General features: G+C 50.7%; 2 protein-coding genes across 2 annotated transcripts; both read left to right on the forward strand.

The window, feature by feature from the left end:
* Positions 1 to 737: 737 nt before the first annotated feature.
* Positions 738 to 8,463, forward strand: LOC308530533 (aurora kinase C-like; the record flags this gene model as incomplete). The annotated part of the gene is made up of 7 exons (XM_081107244.1): positions 738 to 798; positions 1,168 to 1,207; positions 1,453 to 1,644; positions 2,979 to 3,117; positions 4,735 to 4,883; positions 7,056 to 7,230; positions 8,175 to 8,463. 7 exons carry the CDS (start codon positions 738 to 740, stop codon positions 8,343 to 8,345), a joined length of 927 nt encoding a protein of 308 aa, XP_080963370.1. The 3' UTR covers positions 8,346 to 8,463.
* A 2,081-nt stretch (positions 8,464 to 10,544) lies between these two features.
* LOC308530744 (uncharacterized protein) lies at positions 10,545 to 20,587 on the forward strand (the record flags this gene model as incomplete). Its single annotated transcript, XM_081107426.1, has 4 exons — positions 10,545 to 10,730; positions 14,015 to 14,141; positions 15,831 to 15,938; positions 18,521 to 20,587. The coding sequence occupies 4 exons, from the start codon at positions 10,545 to 10,547 to the stop codon at positions 20,134 to 20,136; spliced, it is 2,037 nt and encodes a 678-aa protein (XP_080963552.1). The 3' UTR covers positions 20,137 to 20,587.
* Positions 20,588 to 20,944: the final 357 nt, after the last annotated feature.

Genomic DNA, 20,944 nt, shown 5'->3' on the forward strand with positions numbered 1-20,944 from the left:
TCCAGTTCATCAAACGTTGACACTTCTGCATACGTCCCCCAAGTAAACAGGTGTCTGGGTGGGTGGAGAGGACAGGGTGTGGGGGCAGCGGCACCAACTTCGGGGGCCCTCAGGTACGTACGTGCGTGCTGACGAGGTCCTGGGAGTGGCCCGAACTGGACAGGACCTTCAAACGGGCCGTTGGGGTGCACACGCGGTTCGGAGTTTTCCAACCGCACAAGGTACCCCAGCAGCTTCCGGGGTCGCTTTACATCCCCGCACGCACTTAGTGCGCGCGCGCCCATTGGCTGCTTCCTGACACTTCCTCGTGCTACCTCGGCTCCCGACTCTTCAGCTTCCAGCACGTCCCGCCCCCGCCCAAGGCCCCGCCTCTCCCTGTTTCCGTGCTGCCATCTCATTGGCCCAGCGTCCTCGGTCGGGCAGAGGTTCCCATCTCTGTCCCTTCTACTGGGCAGGCTGCCTGCCCCTCAGAAATGTCAACCAATGGGAACAGACCAGGAACTCCTCGCTCAGCCAATGGGGCGAGGGCGCGAACTATAAAAGGTCCGGTCAGCGCCCCCGCGAGCTCCCGAGCCGCTGGTGAGTCGTTGAGGCGCCTCCAGGGGGCGCCCCGAGGCCGCAGCAGCCCCAGGTCGCGACTGGAAGAGCGTCCGCGCGAGGGTAACCTCCTGAGGCCCCCGTGAGGCTCCGCCGAACCCGCACCCCCAGCTCCGCGGGGCTCACCCTCTCCCCCCGTCATGAGTGTCCCACAGTCTGCCCCACCGCCCTCGGCGACGTCGGGCGATGCGCGGCCCGCAGGTGAGAGGGACCGGACCCAGGCCCAGCGCTGACAGGGTTGCTCAGTGGGTAGCGCGTCAGCCTGCAGACCGCAGGGCCCCGGGTTCGATTCCCGTCAAGGGCGGGAACCTCCTGCCTCGGTGGCAGGCTCCTCCCCGGCCTGCGCCCTGGAGGGGGCGCGTGCAGGAGGCCACCCGGCCATGTGTCTCTCTCACATCGATGTTTCTCCCTGCCTCCCCCTCTCCCTTACGCTCTCCCTAAAAATCAATGGAGAAATAGCCTCAGGTGGGGATACACAACACGTGTGTCAGCTGTGGGGGTTTGGGGCTGGGAGGCGCCTAGAAGAAGGGGTTGACAGCTCTTCCCCCCCCCCTTTTCTCCTTTTTTCAGCAGCTGACGAGGCCCCCCCACTGCCCAGCGCGCCCCCCGCGTGAGTGCCCCCGGAGCTGTGTCTGGGGGAGGAAGTGCCGCGGGGCCGCGGGATGAGACGCGAGCGGAGCTGTGCGCGTGGAGCGCGCGGGCTCCCGGGAGGGACGGGCAGCTGCTGCCCACAGCCCTACCCGGCCCCGGAGCAGGGGCGGCGGCGGAGGGAGGGTGCCCGGAAGGGGAAGGCGAGCCCTCCAGACACCCCGACTCCCCAACCCGACCCGGGCCCTCCTCTCCCTCCCCCGGCAGCCGCAGCCTCACCATCGATGACTTTGACATCGGGCGCCCCCTGGGCAAGGGGAAGTTCGGGAACGTGTACCTGGCCCGGCTCCGGGACAGCCATTTCATCGTGGCCCTCAAGGTCCTGTTCAAGTCGCAGCTGGAGAAGGAGGGGATGGAGCACCAGCTGCGCAGGGAGATCGAGATCCAGGCGCACCTGCAGTAAGGCCGGTCTCCCCGTAGAGGGCTCCACGCGGGGCCTGTTTGCTTGCGGGGGTGGCGGTTGTTTTTTCTTTTCATTTGAGAGAGAAAAGAACATCAGTTTGGCCCTGGCCAGTTTGGCTCAGCGGGTAGAGCGTCGGCCTGCGGACTAAAGGGTCCCAGGTTGATTCCGGTCAAGGGCACATGCCTGGGTTGCAGGCTCGATCCCCCGCAGTGTGGGGCGTGCAGGAGGCAGCCAATCAATGATTCTCTCTCATCATCGATGTTTCTCTCTCTCTCTCTCTCTCTCTTCCGCTCCCTTCCTCTCTGAAATCAATAAAAATATATTTAAAAATACATAAATAAATACAAAGTATCACGAATGTCACATGCTAAAACAAAGAAAGAACATCTGTTTGTTGTTCCACCTATTTCTGCATTCATGGGTGACCCTTATACATTACCTGGCCTGGGATTGAACCCACAATGGCATCCATGGGAGGATGCGCTAACCAGCTGAGCTCCCGGCCAGGGCCCACACGGGTGCCTGACCCATCTTGTTCTTTTTTAAAAAATATATATTTTATTTATTTTAGACAGGAAGAGAGAGGGAGATAGAAACATCCATGAGGAGAGAGAATCATGGATCGGCTGCCCCCTGCATGCCCCTCACTGAGGATCGAGCCCACAACCCTGGCATGTGCCCTTGGCCGGAATCGAACCCAGGACCCTTCAGTCCACGCTCTATACACTGAGCCAAACCAACTGTGTCCTCTTTTATCTTTGACGCACGCACCCAGCATCTTCCTCCAAACAACCCCCAACGAGGCCCTTGCTTTCAGCTGAAGGGCTTTTCCTCTCTGCAATTTATCACAATTACACTCTGCGCAGCCCCCTGTGTCACACACCCAATGCCCTTTCCTTGTTCTCCCCTCATGCACTCCCAGCTCAGGCTGTTATACTGGTGCCAGGACAATCTGCTTTTTTTGCTTTTTTTTTTTTTTTAAGATTTAAGGAACCATATTCTCTTTTTTTCTCTAAATATATATTTTTTTCATTGATTTCAGAGAGGAAGGGAGAGAGAAAGAGAGAGAGAGGTATCTGATATGAGAGAGAATCATGGCTTGGCTGCCTCCTGCACACCCCCCACACTGGGGATGGAGCCCGAAACCCGGGCATGAGCCCTGATGGGAATCGAACCGTGACCTTCTGGTTCATAAATCGACGCTCAGCCACTGAGCCACGCCTGCCAGGCCACAGCCTGCTTCTTGTGTCGTGTGTGACCAATCACTCGTAATAACATCATGAGTTGGGCCTCAGGGAGGAGTCTGACCCTCCTCCCGTCTGCCCTCCAGACATCCCAATATCCTACGCCTGTACAACTACTTCCATGATGAGCGGCGCGTGTACCTGATCCTGGAATACGCGCCACGGGGCGAGCTCTACAAGGAGCTGCAAAAGAGCCACACGATTGATGAGCAGCGTACGGCCACGGTGAGGTGGGGGGGAAGGGGAGGGTGGCTGGGGCTTTGGGCTGGTGAGGGAGATCACTGCTTGTGGCTGTCATGAATGTCCAGATTGCTTTTTGCTTTTAATAAATATATTATATATTTTTTATTGATTTCAGAGAGAAAGGGAGAGAGAGAAACATTAATGATGAGAGAATCATTGATTGGCTGCCTCCTGCATGCATCTTACTGGGGATCAAACATGCAATCCAGGCATGTGCCCTTGACTGGAATCGAACCTGGGACCCTTCGGTCCGCAGGCCCACACTCTACCCACTGAGCCAAACTGGCTAGGGCTTCCTTCTATTTTTGTACTAGTGGCCCAGTGCACGAATTCATGCACATTGAACGGAAATTAATTAGAAGAAATATTTTAATATTGCTATTCGACCTTTCTCTATAATAGAGTGTCAACCAAATTCACAATCAACAATGACAGATAGAAACATGTGTGTGATTGGTGCCAGCAAGAGCTTTGTATCGCGCATGCGAGAGTCAACTGAGCCTTTTATAGATATAGAATAAACTTGCTTAATTAGACCTGATGTAGCTAAACTTTTTCCAGCCCTGTACAGCACCCCAACTTATCTTTCGGGTAATTGTCAGCAACACAGCAGTAAATATCAACAGGAAGCAGATTATTATTGTAGATCACGCAGGGAGAACAAAGGGTGAAATATTTAACTGTATCAGTGTTTGACTATATTCTGCACAGTGAGAAAACCTGAAGTCATTTTCAAGTTCCACCATTTCTAACTTCTTTTCAGTCAGGTCAAGTTTCTAAGCTTTCTAAATCTCCATTTTCGGGCTAATGAAAAGAAAATAGGATTCCACCGAGTCTCCTATCTACCTACTCCAGGACTTCTGTGGGGATCACATGAGATGAGGCAGGGGAAAATGCTTCACAGACATTTGGTTAAAGTGTGAAATGTTTCCACCTGGCTATAAAGCAAATTGTGTTCCTGGGCTGAAGAAACTGCAAGGAGGCTAGTCGCTAGGGAGAGGAAGCTGGGCGTCGCTATGTGACGTCATTACCTGGACAGACACTTAGCATATTAGCCTTTTATATAGATCATTTCCTCAGGCTGTAAGTCCTGCAATTGAGCTACTTGCCGAGCTAGGGCAAAAGGGAGGATCTGGCCACCTTAGCACCTATCCTAACAGACGACATAGAATGGGGGAGCGGAAACCCTCCCCCACCATCAATACCGGTGCCGTATCAAGGGGGTCGTGGCGTTGGTGACCAGGAAATAAAAGAGGCCGACTGCACAGCGCAGGCGGGGTGTTTCCCCTCAGGGAAGCTGTGGCCGGCTCCGTTTCTTTTTTTCTTCTTTTTCTTTTTATTTAAATATATTTTTATTGATTTTTTTTACAGAGAGGAAGGGGGCGGGATAGAGAGTTAGAAACATCGATGAGAGAGAAACATCTATCAGCTGCCTCCTGCACACCCCCTACTGGGGATGTGCCGGCAACCCAGGTACATGCCCTTGACTGGAATCGAACCTGGGACCTTTCAGTCTGCAGGCTGAGGCTCTATCCACTGAGCCACATTGGTCAGGGCCCGGCTTCGTTTCTGAGGCTGCCCTTGCCTCCGCCCACACAGATCATGGAGGAGCTGGCGCACGCGCTGGCCTACTGCCACGAGAACAAGGTGATCCACCGGGACATCAAGCCGGAGAACCTGCTGCTGGGGCTCCGGGGGGAGGTGAAGATCGCGGACTTCGGCTGGTCCGTGCACACCCCCTCGCTGAGGTGAGTTGGACGAGGGCGGGCTGGGCAGGCTGGGCCCTGGGTTACTGGTTAGGAACGATGCGGGGTAACAGGTCCCGGGTGTAAGACCCGGACTCAGGCCTGGGTTTGTAACTGAGTACCGGCAAGCACCACCTAACGATGCTGCCTTTCGTTCAGTGGGTCTCAACCTTCTGGCCCTTTAAATACAGCTCCTCATGTTGTGACCCAACCATAAGATTATTTTTTTTTAAACATTGATTTTTTTTTTCTAAATTATTGATTTTCTTACAGAAAGGAAGGGAGAGGGATAGAGAGTTAGAAACATGGATCAGCTGCCTCCTGGACACTCCCCACTGGGTATGTGTCTGCAACCAAGGTACATGCCCTTGGCCGGAATCGAACCTGGGACCGTTGAGTCCGCAGGCCGACGCTCTATCCACTGAGCCAAACCGGTTAGGGCCATAAAATTATTTTCGTTGCTACTTCATCACTGTCATGTTGCTACTGTGATGAATCGTCATGTAAATATCTGATATGCAGGATGGTCTTAGGCGACCCCTGTGAAAGGGTCGTTTGACCGCCAAAGGGGTCGCGACCCACAGGTTGAGAATTGCTGCTTTAGTTAGTGATGGCCCGCGTGTACGATGGTGGTCCCAGAGGACTATAATGGAGCTAAAAATTCCATTTGCCCAGTGACATAGCTGAATAATGCTGTAGCACGATGCATCACGTGTCCATGGTGATGCTGTGTGAATAAACCTGTGCTGCCAGTTGTCTAAAAGTGTAACACATACAGCCCTAGCCAGTGTGGCTCAGTGGATAGAGCGTGGGCCTGCGACCAAAGGGTTCGATTCCGGTCAAGGGCGTGTACCTCGGTTACAGGCTCCTTTCTGGCCCGGGCCCTAGTCGGGGCTGGTGCAGGAGGCAACCAATCGTTGTGTTTCTGTCACATCGATGGTTCTGTCTTCCCTTCTCTCTTCCACTCTGCCTGGAAAAAAAAAAAATCAATGGAAAAATATCCTCAGGCGAGGATTAAAATAAATGAATAAATAAAGACGAACGTATAGCACATACAGTTATATATAGTACACGATGCTCGATAATGATAGCGAACGAATGTGTTACCGGTATGTGCTTTAGTATACTCTGCTGATGTCATTCAGGGAGGATTACAACAGCTGTCCCTGCACAAGGAGTCTCGCTTGGGCCCTGGCCAGTGTGTTCAGTGGTTAGAGCCTCGGCCTGCTCAGTGAAGGGTCTCGAGTTCAGCTCCAGTCAAGGGCACACACCTGGGTTGCAGGTTGAGACCCAGGTCCCGTTGGGGCTCGTGCAGGAGGCAACCAATCCATGCCTCTCTGCCTCTCTGTCTTAAATCTTTGTTATGAATAATTCCAAAATCCGGAATCCCTGCCTTCTCGGAACCCTGATCCATATTCAGACTTGGGCCCTGGCTAGTTTGGCTCAGTGGATAAAGCTATGGCCTGTGGACCGAAGGGTCCCGGGTTTGATTCTGGTCAAGGGCACATGCCCACGCTGTGGGCTTGATCCCCCAAGAGGGGGCGTGCAGGAGGCAGCCGATCAATGATTCTCTCTCATCATTGATATTTCTATCTCTCTCTCCCTCTCCCTTTTTCTCTGAAATCAATAAAAATATATTTTTTTAAAGAAACACAAAACTTGGGGCTTCCATGCCCAGCCAGCGTTGGCTCAGTGGTTGAGTGTCGACCTATGAACCCGTAGGTTACAGTTTGATTCCTGGTTAGGGGGTGTGCAGGGGGCAGCCGATCAATGATTCTCTCTCATTTTTGAAATCAATACAATTAAAAAAACAAACAGCCCTAACCGGTTGGGCTCAGTAGATAGATCGTCGGCCTGCAGACTCAAGGGTCCCAGGTTCGATTCCAGTCAAGGGCATGTACCTTGGTTGCGGGCACATCCCCAGTAGGTGTGCAGGAGGCAGCTGATCGATGTTTCTCTCTCATTGATGTTTCTAACTCTCTATCCCTCTCCTTTCCTCTCCATAAAAAATCAATAAAATATATTTTAAAACAAACAAACAAACAAACAAAAACTTGGTGCTTCCCAGCTCCCGTGCTGGGGAGGGTCTCCCGTCTCGCTGGGGCCAATGAGGGATGTTTCCCTGGTCTGGGCCTCTGGCCTCTGGGCTGCGCTCACGCCTCCGCCCGCCTCCAGGAGGAAGACCATGTGCGGGACTCTGGATTACTTGCCCCCGGAAATGATCGAGCAGAGGACGTACAGCGAGATGGTGGACCTCTGGTGCATCGGGGTGCTCTGCTACGAGCTGCTGGTGGGAAATCCCCCCTTCGAGAGCTCCACCTACTCTGAGACATACAGGCGCATCCTCAAGGTGAGGCTGCTGGGCCTGCCCAGCCTGCGACATGCACAGAGCTTGTCGCCTTAGATCCCGTGCCTTGATGGGACTCACCGCAGGGAGAACCTGGGCCAAAAAAAAGTTAACCATACTAGCCCTGGCTGGTTTGGCTCAGTGGATAGAGCATCGGCCTGCTGACTGAAGGGACCTGGGTTCGATTCCTGTCCAGGGCACATGCCCAGGTTGTGGGCTCAATCCCCAGTAGGGGGCGTGCAGGAGGCAGTCAATCGATTCTCTGTCATCATTGATGTTTCTATCTCTCCCTCTCCTTTCCTCTCTGAAATAAATAAAAATATATTAAGTGCACACACACACACATATTCTACATAATAAAGATGTAATATGCAAATTGCCGTTACATAACGACCGACCGTGTAACGACCAGATCACAGATCAGCAGGAGGGTGGGGCAGCGAGCTACAAGGGGGTGGAGAGCTGCAGGAGGGCCGAAGCAAGCAACTGGTGCACGGATAGTATATAAAGGGTGTCCCAAAATTCACGCAAGAAGTAATTTTGATAGGAAACACAGGTTTATAATAAAAATTGTAAATTTTTTATGGATTCATAAAGTATACAGTATAGGGTTATGTATGGAATAGCACATCGGGTAAATGGCCTCCACGGCTTTGCATATGTGCCAGCAAAGCCGTGGAGGCCATTTACCCGATGTCCCTGCTCCTGGGCCATAATTGGTACTTGGTAATGCTTATCAAATTGAAGGGATTGAAATCAAAGGGCAACAGATATTAGAATCTGATTCAATAAACCAAGTAAAATTAGGCTTTTTTGTTGTTGTTGTTAATGCTCACGCAAAATTCAAATCTTGCGTGAATTTTGGGATACCCTCTATATATTTTTTATTTATTTTTATTATTTTTTAAAATTTAACCATACTTGTGTTTCTCCTCCAACCTCCTCAGGTTGATGTAAAGTTTCCTCCATCAATACCTTTGGGGGCCCAGGACTTGATCAGCAAGCTTCTCAGATACCAGCCCTCGGAGAGGCTGCCGCTGGCCCAGGTCCTGCAGCACCCGTGGGTGCAGGCCCATTCTCGGAGGGTGGGGCCTCCACCCGCTCCGTCGGCCTCCTGAGCCCTGCCCTCCCTGGTTCCTGTGTGTTTGTTCAGGGAGCTCTCCTGGCTCCGCTATCATGTCTGTCTTTTGTGTCTTCACTGTTAGAATATAAGATGCTAATTAATAAAAGATTAATCATTTATTTTAACATTATTTTTATTTCTTTTTGTTTTCTTTCTCTTCACCCGAGGATATTTTCCATTGATTTTTTAGAGAGAGTGGAAAGGACGGAGAGATGGAAAGAAACATCGGTGTGAGAGAGACACACTGATTGGTTGCCTCCCAAGTGCGCCCAACCAGGGCCGGGGATCGAGGCTGCAACCAAGGTATGTGCCCTTGAGCAGAATCACACCCAGGACCCTTCTGTCCATACAGTCCTTAGGCCGATGCTCTATCCACTGAGCCAAACCGTCCAGAGCAAAACTTTTTATTGATTTTAGAAGGAGGAAGTGAGAGAGAGAGAGAAACATCGCTTTGCTGTTTCACTTATCTACACATCCATTGGTTGGTTCTTGTATGTGCCCTGACCAGGGATGGAACCTGTAACCTTGGTGTATGGGGATGATGCTCTCACCATCTGAGCTACCTAGGGCAGTGATGGCGAACCTATGACACATGTGTCAGAGGTGACACGCGAACTCATCTTTCTGGTTGTTTTTTCTTTGTTAAATGGCATTTAAATATATAAAATAAATATCAAAAATATAAGTCTTTGTTTTACTATGGTTGCAAATATCAAAAAATTTCTATACGTGACAGGGCACCAGAGTTAAGTTAGGGTTTTTCAAAATGCTGACACGCCGAGCTCAAAAGGTTCGCCATCACTGACCTAGGGCCAGGGCAAAAGGTCAATCATTTTGTACGACGTCTTTATAGCTGTGTACGTTGGTGTGTCATTGGGTAGAATCTTTATTTCTGGTAGAACTCTTTCCCATGAGAGGGGCTCACAATGGTTAGAGCATCGGCCCAAGCATAGTAAGGGTCGTGGGTTCAATTCCTGGTCAAGCGCACGTGCCTGGGTTGCAGGTTCGATCCCCAGCCCTGGTCAGGGTGCATTCAGGAGGCAACCAATTGAAGTGTGTCGTTCACATCGATGTTTCTCTCTCTCTCTCTCTCTCTCTCTCCCTCCCTCCCTCCCTCCCTCCCTCCTTTGCTCCCTTCCACTCTCAAGTTCAATTCTCAAGGGAATGTACGTGGGTTGCAGGTGTGATCCTAGGCCCCAGTTGGGGCACTTGTGGAAGACAACAAATCAATGTCTCTCTCTCACATCGATGCTTCTCTCTCTCTCTCCCTCCCTTCCCCTCTATCTAAAAGCAATGGAAAAATATCCTCCAGTGAGGATGGACAACAATAAAAAATTAGCCTGCTATGTTTGGTCAAACGTTTACTTAACTCACCCCTAACGCCTTGGCAGGGCCAGACCCAATGATTGTGGGTTCCATTCCTGGTCTAAGGGCATGTACCTTGAATTGCAGGATAGATCCCGGTCTGGGGGGTGGGGTGCCTGGCTTAGGCAACCAATTGATGTGTCTCTCACTTCTCTCTCTCTCTTTCTTCTCCCTCCATCCTTCCCTTCCACTCTCTAAAAAGCAATGGAAAGAATACTATCCTGGAGTGAAGAGATAATAAAAAAACACCACACACACCAAACACCAATCGGAAAGAATGTATGCACCCCTATGTTCACAGCAGCACAATTTACAATAGCTAAGACCTGGACACAGCCCAAGTGCCCATCAGCCGATGAGTGGATTAAAACAGCTGCAGTACATTTGCACCATGGGATACTGTGCAGCAATAAAAAAGAAGGATCCCCAGTGGGGGGTGTGTAGGAGGCAGCTGATCCATGATTATTTCTCATCATTGATGTTTCTATCTCTCCCTCTCCCTTCCTCTCTGAAATCAATAAAAATATATTAAAAATAAAATAAAAATCAGAAAACACACACAAACAAAAGAAAAGAAAAAAAACACCCGGGGGACCACCAGCTCCAGCAATGCTGCCCTGTCCTGCAGCCCAGCAGCCCGTTTGCAGAGGAAAAACTACATTACCCAGAAAACTGCGCGCCAGGGCAGGGGCGTTTCCGCTGGTGGAGGCAGGACTTCCGGTCACTCAGAGCCCTCCGTCATTTGCGCGCGACGGTGCCGTCCACGCCAGCTGCCAGCTGTGGCGAAGCGGTTGCCGTGTGTGGCCGCTTCCCGGGCGGCTCTGGGAACATGAGCGGAACGGAGGCGAAGACGCGGCCCTGGAGCGGGGAGGGCGGCCGCCGGCCCGGGTCGCCCCGCGGGCAGGGGGAAGGGGGCGGCCGCCTGAGCCCGCGGGCCCCGCCTCGGCCGCCGCCCGTCTGGGCCCGGCTCTCGCCGCGGGGTCCGGTGATGGCGGCGCAGGGGGACCCGGCGCAGGTGAGCGGACGGCGGTTCGGGCGCGGCGGCGGCCACGTCAGTCGTGGGGTCCCGCTTTGTCCCTGTGGTTTGGTTTAAAGGGGGGGCTGGCTTGTCGCGTTCTCCCCGCTGTCAGGACGCGAGAGGCCGAGCACCCGAAGGGGCGGAGGCGGAAACAGAGGTGACCCCCCAGCCCCTCAGCGGGCAGCCGCCTGCCCGGGAGACCACCCCCCACAGCGCATGCGCAACGCAGGGGCCGGCCGCTCCCATCTGCAGTGACGGGGCGGAGGCTAACCAGTAATGCGGCCCCTGCGGCCCCAAGTGGCCAGGACCTGATTAATAACCACCCCTTTTCCTCATTTTTAAACATATTTTTATTGTTCTCACCGGTGTTGGTCAGTGGATAGAGCGTCCGCCTGCGGACTGAAGGGTCCCAGGTTCGATTCCGGTCAAGGGCATGTACCTTGGTTTCCGGCGCATCCCCAGTGGGGAGTGTGCAGGAGGCAGCTGATCATATTTCTCTCTGGTCAATGTTTCTAGCTCTCTATCCCTCTCCCTTCCTCTCTGTAAAAAATCAATAAAATATACTTTAAAAATATATTTTTATTGATTTCGGAGAGGAAAAGGGAGAGAGTGAGATGGAAACGTCAGTGATGAGAATCATTGATGGGCTGTGATCTAGCCTGCAGTCTGGGCACGTGCCCTGATGGGGAATTGAACCCTGGCCTCCTGGTTCATAGATGGTCAGCCGCTGAGCTAGGCCGGCGGGACCCTGTTTCAAATTTTTACCCACTTCCAGCTTAACCAGCTAGGGAAAGCCATGTACACTGCTGCACCCTAACCAGTTATACAGAATGCTGTGTAATTGCATGTCAGAGAGCCTATGTATAAATATATATATATATATATATATATATATATATATATATATATATATATATTCATTCGTGCACTGGTGGCAGGGGAGCGGGGTGGTCACCTCAGCCCAGCTTGTACCCTCTTGCAGTCTGGGAGCCCTTGGGGTATGTCCAACTGCCGGCTTAGGCCCACTCCCCGCAAGGGGTCCTTAGCTCTGCAGGGGAGGTGCTCTCCAGCCATGAGCCCGGCTTCTGGCTGAACAGTGCACCCCCTGTAGGAGCACACTGACTGCCAGGGAGCAGCTCCTACATCGAGCGTCTGCCCCCTGGTGGTCAGTGCTCATCATAGCGACTGGTCGTTCCACCATTTGGTCAATTTGCATATTAGGGTTTTATTATATAGGATGTTTTTATTTTTATTCGTTGATTTTTTTTTAAGAGGGGAAGGGAGAGTGAGAGCAAGATGAAAAAAAGAAAAACACAACAAAACAATTTATTGTTCCACTCTTTTCTGCATTCATTGGCTGACACCTGCATGTGCCCTGCACAGGAGGGAACCTGCAGCCTTGGTGTGTCCAGAGGATGCTCTAACCAGCTGAACTACCCGGCCAGGGCTGGGAGTTTATATTATTTAAACATATATCTTCTGGTAGTAAACGTGGAGACCCTAGCTGGTTTTTCTGTTCTTACCTACCTGCCCCAAATTTGCACATGACGTGAGTATCCCACCCAGAAATGAGTAATACTGCAGGGCTCCTATATATGGACCAATTCATTTACGAGAAATTGCTGAGTGTTTAATTGAAATATTAAGTCAAGAAAACTTTAATTGAATGTTAGTACACTTGAAGGTGTCCCAGAGGCTCCTTACACTATCTTCATATTTTTTAGATTCTTTTTCTTTTTGCTCTTCTGATTGAATGTTTTTTGCTTCCTCATATTCCAAATCGTTTATTTGATTCTCGGAATCCTCTACTCTAGTGTTAAATCCCTGTAAAGTATTCAGGGATTTCAGTTAGTGTATACTTAATTCCTGACTGGTCCTTTTTCATGTCTTTGAAGTTATCACTAAGATCCTTGAAAGTCTCATTAAGCCCCTTGAAGCTCTCATTAAGATCTTTGGCAACCTTATAACAATTGTTGTGAACTCTGTATCCAGTAGTCTGCTTGCTTCCATTTCATTTATTTCTTTTTTCTGGTGATTTCTTCTGTTCTTTCATTTGTGACATGTTTCTTTGTCTCCACATTTTGGCTGCTTCTGTATATTTGTTTCTATATATTAGGTAGAGTTGCTATATCTCCTGGAATTGGTAATGTGGCCTTGTGTAGTAGGTGTCCTGTAGGGCCCAGTGGTTTAGCCTCCCCAGTCACCTGAGACGGACACTCTAGGTGCACCCTGTGTGGGCTGTGTGCAGTCTTGTAGTTGAGCCTTGATTGCTGTTGGCGTCACTGGGAGGAATTGACCTTCAGGCCAATTGGCTGTGAGGACCAGCTCTGACTATAATGGAAGAACTGCTGTGCAGGAGGCACCCTATGGAGCAGGACTCATTTCAGTGGGGCTTTGATGCTCACTGAGTCTACCCCTTGAGTGTGTTGCTTGTGGATGTGTAGAGTTGTAATCTGGTGTGGTCTTAAGCTGTCCACCCAGGTGCACTGGCTCTGGGGCCTCCCGGGAGGTACAGAGTCAGCCACTGCCTGGGGCCACCTGGCAAGAGCGGCAGAGAGATCTGCAGATGGCTGCTATTTGTATTGGGCTTGGAAGTGCCCAGGTGAGGCCCAGCTGCGAAGCAAGGCAGGCTAGTGCTAGTGCTGGGTCTTGGGCCTTTTATTGATAGGTTTGGGATGCACTGATGCCAGCTGCTGCTTGTTTGAGAGATTTTAGGAAAGTCTGAAGATCTGGGAGCATTTAGATCATCTGCAGTAGTGAGGCTGTGCATCTGAGAGTGAAGTGGCTGGATTATTGGTATTTAACTAGTGGGCCTGCTCAGCACAGGGCTGTCAGGAGCCACTGGTGAAAAGGATGGCTTGAGAGCAGGGGACTTGTCAAGTGGTTCTGGGATCTTTCATTTTACCCCTTTGTGAATTGTTCTGGCTGTTGGCAAGCAGACACCTGACTGCAAATGTTTGTCCTTGTATTTCCGTATTTCTGGACAGCGGTGTTTATAGGCCGATGTATTTATTCACTATAGATAAAAAGGAGCTGGGGACTCTTAGTCACTTTAGCACATGATGTAACTAATGTCAAAGAATATTGAATGTCAGCTGTAATTAGGGGTTGGGGGGAGACATGATGTGAAGCCCCCAGCATGGGGCAGGCACCTGGCAGGACCCAGCAGGTGCTTGGTGCTCTGGGCCTTGACGTCTGCCCCTGGACCACGACCCAGAGATGCTCGCTGATCCCATCAGCAGCCCCAAGGCCGTCGCTGCGACCTCTGCTTTACTTCCCAGGTGTCTGTGACCTTTGAGGACGTGGCCGTGACCTTCTCCCAGGAGGAGTGGGGGCAGCTGGATGTGGCCCAGAGGACCCTGTACCAGGAGGTGATGCTGGAGAACTGCAGGCTCCTGGCGTCTCTGGGTGAGTCCTCCCCCTCGGTGGGGGACCCGCCACTTCCTTATCCCACGTCTGCCTCCAGGCCTGGCTGGTCACGAAGGCCTCAGGGGCCCTGGCTCCTGTGGCTCGTCTGGTTGGGTGTCATCCCCATGCACAGAAAGGTTGCTGGTTGGATTCCCAGTCAGGGCACAGGTCCGGGTTGCGGGCTGCATCCCCCATGGAGGCCGCCAATTGAATGTTATGCTCTCACAGCGATGTTTCTCTTTCTCTCCCTCTCCCTTCCTTTCGCTCTAAGAATCAATAAACTGTTCCCCCCCCCCCCCATCTCCATCTACCCCATCCCACTTTCCCTCTAGCTGTCACCATACGGTTGTTCGCTCGTCACACTATGTCTGTTATATATATATATTTGGGGTTTTTTGCTTATTCCCTTCACCTTCTCTCATCCAGTTCCCCAGTATTGGGGGCCACTTTGATGGTCACAGATGGGTGTGGGTGGTAGTGGCATCTGGTGGGCAGAGCCCAGGGATGCTGTACATCCTGCCGTGGACAAGACCAGCCTCGGGCTGCTGGCCCCACAAGGGTTCTTCCTGAGTAGAGTGTTTGGGGGACAAGTGTCTAGTGCCAGAATCTTGATGTTTAATCCAGCTCTGCTCCTGGAAAGCTGTGTGGCCTTGGGCAAGTTACTGAACCTCTCTGTGCCGTAGTGCGTTATTGGGAAAATGGGTTAATGTGACAGCTGCTTCTCAGGAGTGCGGCAGGGCACATGGGCGACTTGGGGAAAGGCTCAGAACAACGCCTGCTGTGACCAGGTCGGCACTGAGGACCCCCTGCTGCTCTGCTGTCGCTGTGACTCTCGGGACTCTCGTACCCTCGTGTCTGGACTCAGCGCCTCTGGGGTCGGGGTGGGGAAACAGCCAAGACAGCAGCCAAGGCTAGACCGGGCCTTCCACGTTGGCGCCACCACCCACCACTCTGTCCTCCTCGGCACATCATGTTACCTGCTTGAGCCTTGGCTTCCTCACCTATAACGTGGGGCTGGTCACAGTGTGTACTTGCTGGTGATGCTCTGAGGAAATCCTGAGGTGGAATCTTCATCTTGTCTGTGGATCTAAAAAAAAAGACCTAGATCCTGGCCAGGTAGCTCAGTTGGTTAGAGCGTTGTCTAATAGGCCCAGGTTGCGGGTGTGATCCTGGGCAGGGCAGATACGAGAATCAGCCGATGAACGCACACGTAAGTGGAACAAGTCAGTGTTCTCTCTCTCCTTTTCTGTCTCTGTCTCCCTCTCCCGCACCCCCCTTTTTCTCTCAGATCAATACATGTTTATAAATGGGGGGAAAAGACAGATCAATGAAGACACATACCTTGTTTTGACTGAAAGGAGTACATATTTTAGGTATGTCGGTTGTTTTCTCCAGAAGTTCATTTTGATTTTGAAACGAAATGATGCCTTTAAGTTGCTGACAGAGTCCTCTGAGTGTGATTACACTCTGTATTAGTTTCTGACTTAGTATTAGGAATAGAAACTCCATGTCAGTATGGCCTGTCTTTGGTTTCAGGTCCTACGTCAGCACTTTGTGTGGATGGAAGCAGCTTCCTTCTGAGGTCTTGTCCCAGACTAGATTAGGAGATTTTATACCCTTTCACAAATACCTTTATGTCTTCAATCCTTTTTTAAAATCCTCACGTCCTCTTTCCTTCTCCATGAACAGGGTGTCCTGTTCCCAGACCGCAGCTGATCTGCCAGCCGGAGCCGGAGCCGGAGCCGGGGCGCGAGCTGTGGATGGTGAAGACAGATCTCTCCCGAGGCGCCTGTCCAGGTAGGAGCCGAGGCCCGGCAAACGGAAGGCCCTGCCGCCCTGAGGCCTTGAGGAGACCACTGACTGGGACGCTTCCTGTGGCCTGTCTGGTGGTTTGGAAGCCATGGAGCCCTTTTCCCAAAATATTTTTTTATTGATTTTTTAGGGAGAGGGGAAGAGAGGGAAACATCGATGTGAGATGTGAGAGCAGAATAACTGCATGCTCCCTACCGGGGATCAAGCCTGCAACGCAGACTGGACACACAGCCTCACCACAGCTGTGTTTGACGGGGAGTCAAACCAGTAACCTTTCAGTGCATGGGATGACACCCAACCCACTGAGCCACACTAGCCAGGGCAAGCCATGGAGCCCTTTGACCTGTGGGTCCTCTGATGTCATGGAGGACAGAGGTGTAGGAGCTAAGATCTGTCTGGGGCTCAGAGTCTGGCTTGCTGGTTGCCAGCTCTGTGGCTGTAGTGAGTGGCACGGTCTTCTTGTGTCTTTGTATAAGTTAAAGTAGCTGCTGGATCGGACAGGCTCCAGCGTTGTGTTGCCCAGCATATGGTAGCTTTTTCTCACTCACGTGGGGTCGGCAGGGAGCTCTGTGCCACATGGTTTTCAGGGACCCGTGTGGGTTCTGTCGTCAGTGTGTGGCTGTCAGGCTGTCTTGACATTCTCGAGCTGGCAGAGGAGACTGGAGAGAGGAAGGGAGGATGTCACACCCCCTCCCACAAACACCAGTTCCCCTCACATCCCATTGTGGCGAACTAGGTGTTTGGACACCTGGGTGTGGGGCTGGGAGTTGTGGTGAGGCTGTGTGTCCAGTCTGAGTCGCCGAGCATTTGTTGAGTTGAGTGTGGTCTGCTACACTCGGTCTGTCCCAGGAAGATGCTAGTAAAAATGGTGTTTTTGTCATTGGGTTGTTTGGGGGTGTAATCATGTAATACATTAATGCCTAAAACTGCTTAGCACAGTGTCTGAGACATAGAAAGTGGCTCATGAAAAGCAAGCTATTGGCAGTATTTATTGCATCAATTGAGATAATCGTGTTGCCTTTCCCCTCCCATTTTGTTCATGTGTATCACACTGATCAATTGTCATGTGTCAAGCCATCCTTGCATTACAGGAATAAACCCCGCGTGGTCATGGTGTATGGTCCATTAAGTATGCCACTGCGTTTTAGTTTGCCACTCTCTAGTTGAGGATTTTTGCATCAGTTTTCATGAGAGAGATTGTTTTGTCTGCAGTTTTGTTTTCTTCTAGTGCGTTAGCTTTATTATCATGATATTGATAGTCCGAGAATGAGCTTAGACGAGTTTGAGAAGGATCGGTATTAGTTCTTTAGAAATGTTTGGTAGAATTCGCCAGTAAAGTTACCAGGTCCAGTGTTTTACTTTGTTGGGAGATATTTGATTAGTAAATCCAATCTTCTTAATTATTACAGGTTTCTTCATTTGTTTTATTTCTCCTTGAATAGGTCTTGGTAGGTTTTGTGTTTTTCGGAATTTGTCCATGTCACTTAGGTTATCCATTTTGTTGGTGTACAGTTGTTGGTAGTATTGTGTTTCAGAAATTCTATTTAATTTATTATTACTATTTTAAGACTAAAGCAGCTGGTATTCCCAGGTGATTTCCCATCTGAGTACTAACCAGGCTCACCCTGCTTAGCTTCTGAGATCAGACAAGATAGAGTACGTTCAGACAAGATGATTTTTAAAAGTCTCTGTCTAGTACAGCGGTTGTCAACCTGTGGGTCGCAATCCCTTTGGGGGTCAAATGACCCTTTCACAGGGGTCGCCTAAGACCATCGGAAAACACATATATAATTACATATTGTTTTTGTGGTTAATCACTATGCTTTAATTATGTTTAATTTGTAACAGTGAAATTGGGGGTCATCACAGCATGGGGAACTGTATTAAAGGGTCGCGGCGTTAGGAAGGTTGAGAACCACTGGTCTAGTAGGTCTGCATCAAAGTGTTTTTCAGAGTTTTTGGAGGGATTCCAAACATGCGTTTCCTCAGGGACTCATTAAACTCCCTAGTGTTAATGTTGATGATACATGCATGAAATATTTCCAACCTAGGGTTTCACCTGGCTTCAGGGTCCAGAATTTTACTGACTTTTTCGTATGCACAGTTGATTGACTAATTACCTACATGACACAGTCTCCTGCCCCCCTCTTTTTCCAGAAGCCCAGTTGTTATCATATAGCTCAGTGTCCCAACCCTCTAAGCATATGGTTAGTATTTCTAGCATGTCTAGGCCTTGCCCTGAGTCATCTCTTCGGCATAAACTATATATAGGGGCCCAAGTGAGTTACCTGTTTGCATAAATATCCTCTCTGGAGTTTACTGTTTCTTCTCATCACTCCACCCTGTAACCCAGCTACTTCCCTTTGTCTCCCATTCAAGGTGTCCACAGTCCAGGGACTAGAAAAGAAAAAAATTGCAGTCCTTGTATTCAGAGGTAAAACAAGCAGACACAGAAAGCACTATTTTCACCTTTTTTTAAATCACTGAAATGGTGGGGAATGTGTGTGTGTGTGTGTGTTTATGTTGGCATTACTAACAGGCCCTGTTGTGCATTGGATTTCTTTCAGGTGAGAAGGGAAAAGCTGGAATCACAGAACCCACTACATGTGAGCTTGCCCTGTCTGAGAGAGCCTCACTTCTGGAGCAACTAACACACGGAGCTGAATCCCCAGAAGACTTCCAGGTGAACCAAACCACGGATCAGAATGGGCCATTGGAAGTGCGAGAGGGACAGTGGGAATCAGGGATAGACCTGCAGAAGGAGAAGCTTCCTAGGAAGTCCCGCTCTGAACATGGCGGCTGGGGGACAGCGGAGGGTATGCGTGCCCCTGCACTGCGAGCTCTCCTGGAGTATGGCTCATGCAGATTAGGTCAAGATCACATGACTCGGGAAGACGAAAGTATCTTCAAATGCAGTGAATGTGGGAAAGTGTTCAACAAGAAACGCCTCCTGGCTCGACATGAGAGGATTCACTCCGGAGTGAAGCCCTATGAATGCACAGAGTGTGGGAAAACCTTTAGTAAGAGCACTTACCTCCTTCAACACCACATGGTCCACACAGGGGAGAAGCCATATAAGTGCATGGAGTGTGGGAAGGCCTTCAACCGCAAGTCACACCTGACACAACACCAGCGGATTCACAGTGGAGAGAAGCCCTATAAGTGCGATGAGTGTGGCAAGGCCTTCACCCACCGCTCGACTTTCGTCCTCCATAACAGGAGCCACACTGGAGAGAAGCCCTTTGTGTGCAAAGAGTGTGGGAAAGCTTTCCGAGATAGGCCAGGTTTCATTCGGCACTACATCATCCACAGCGGCGAGAACCCCTATGAGTGCTTCGAGTGTGGAAAGGTCTTCAAACACAGGTCATACCTCATGTGGCACCAGCAGACTCACACTGGGGAGAAGCCCTATGAGTGCAGTGAGTGTGGGAAAGCCTTCTGTGAGAGCGCGGCCCTCATCCACCACTACGTCATCCACACGGGGGAAAAGCCCTTCGAGTGCCTCGAGTGCGGGAAGGCCTTCAACCACAGGTCGTACCTCAAGAGGCACCAGCGGATCCACACCGGGGAGAAGCCATATGTGTGCGGCGAGTGTGGCAAGGCCTTCACCCACTGCTCCACTTTCATCCTACATAAGAGGGCCCACACTGGAGAAAAGCCTTTCGAGTGCAAGGAATGTGGCAAAGCCTTCAGCAATCGGGCTGACCTCATCCGGCACTTCAGCATCCACACTGGAGAGAAGCCCTATGAGTGCGGTGAGTGTGGGAAGGCCTTCAACCGCAGGTCAGGCCTCACGAGGCACCAGCGGATTCACAGTGGAGAGAAGCCCTATGAGTGCATGGAGTGTGGGAAAACCTTCTGCTGGAGCACTAACCTCATCCGACACTCCATCATCCACACCGGGGAGAAGCCCTATGAGTGCAGTGAGTGCGGGAAGGCCTTCAGTCGTAGCTCATCCCTCACCCAGCATCAAAGGGTTCACACTGGGAGAAACCCAGTCGGTGTAACAGAAATGGGAAGACCCTTCGCCAGCGGACAATCCTCAGTCAACCTCCAAGAACTCCTGTTGGGGAAAGACTTTTTGAATGTAAACACTGTGGAGAATGTTTTGCCAGAAGAATCACCATACTCAGACTCCAATCATTCATACCAAAGAGAAACCCCAGGGTTGTCTTCCCTGTGAAAAACCCCTTGCAAGATGTCAGTGGTCTTCTCATGAGTCATGTTGGAAACCGACCCCGCCTGGAGCCTTATTCTACGTGTGGGAGTTTATTCAGGAGAGAGACCCAGTGGTTATCAGGCACTTAGAAAACTTCCCACTCTATCTTTCTCCTTAGTTTACACGGCAGTGTTATCTCAGGAATTTCTTCTTTAAAAAAGAAGGGAGAGACTCGGAAGAGAAAAGGAACTACCCCCAGTTTCTTCAGACTCCGGCCACGCCTATGGCACTTGGTCATGGATTTCTTAGTCTCATTGGCAGGAGGAGAGTGTTGTGTGAGAGGTGAAGGACTAGGGTCTGTATGTGTCTTGTACATACATTCACTGTTGTTCATTGTCTAGAAAGTAGACAGTTGAAGGCAGGTCTGAAAACTTTCAATGAACATCCTTGTTCTAAAACATTGTCTGTATTCTTGAAGAAGAAGAAAAAAATCCTTACCCAAGGACATGTTCCCATTACTTGTAGAGAGGGGTGGGGGGGAGAAACCCCCAGCGGTTGCCTGCCAGACACACACCAACCAGGGATTGAACCTGCAACCTAGGCATGTTCCCTGACTGGGAATTGGACCCACTGTCTTTCAGTGTATGGGGCAGTTCTGACTGGGAATTGGACCCACTGTCTTTCAGTGTATGGGGCAGTGCTCAACCAACAGCCACGCCAGCAGGCCACTGTCTCTACTCTTAAGGAGTTTAATTTTTTTGAGAAATATGAAGGCTTGAACCATAAATACTTGTTTGTTTGAGGGGATTCGAGTACACGTATGGACAGTCAC

Source organism: Myotis nattereri (assembly GCF_964212035.1).
Source record: "Myotis nattereri genome assembly, chromosome: 15".
Lineage (NCBI taxonomy): Eukaryota > Metazoa > Chordata > Mammalia > Chiroptera > Vespertilionidae > Myotis > Myotis nattereri.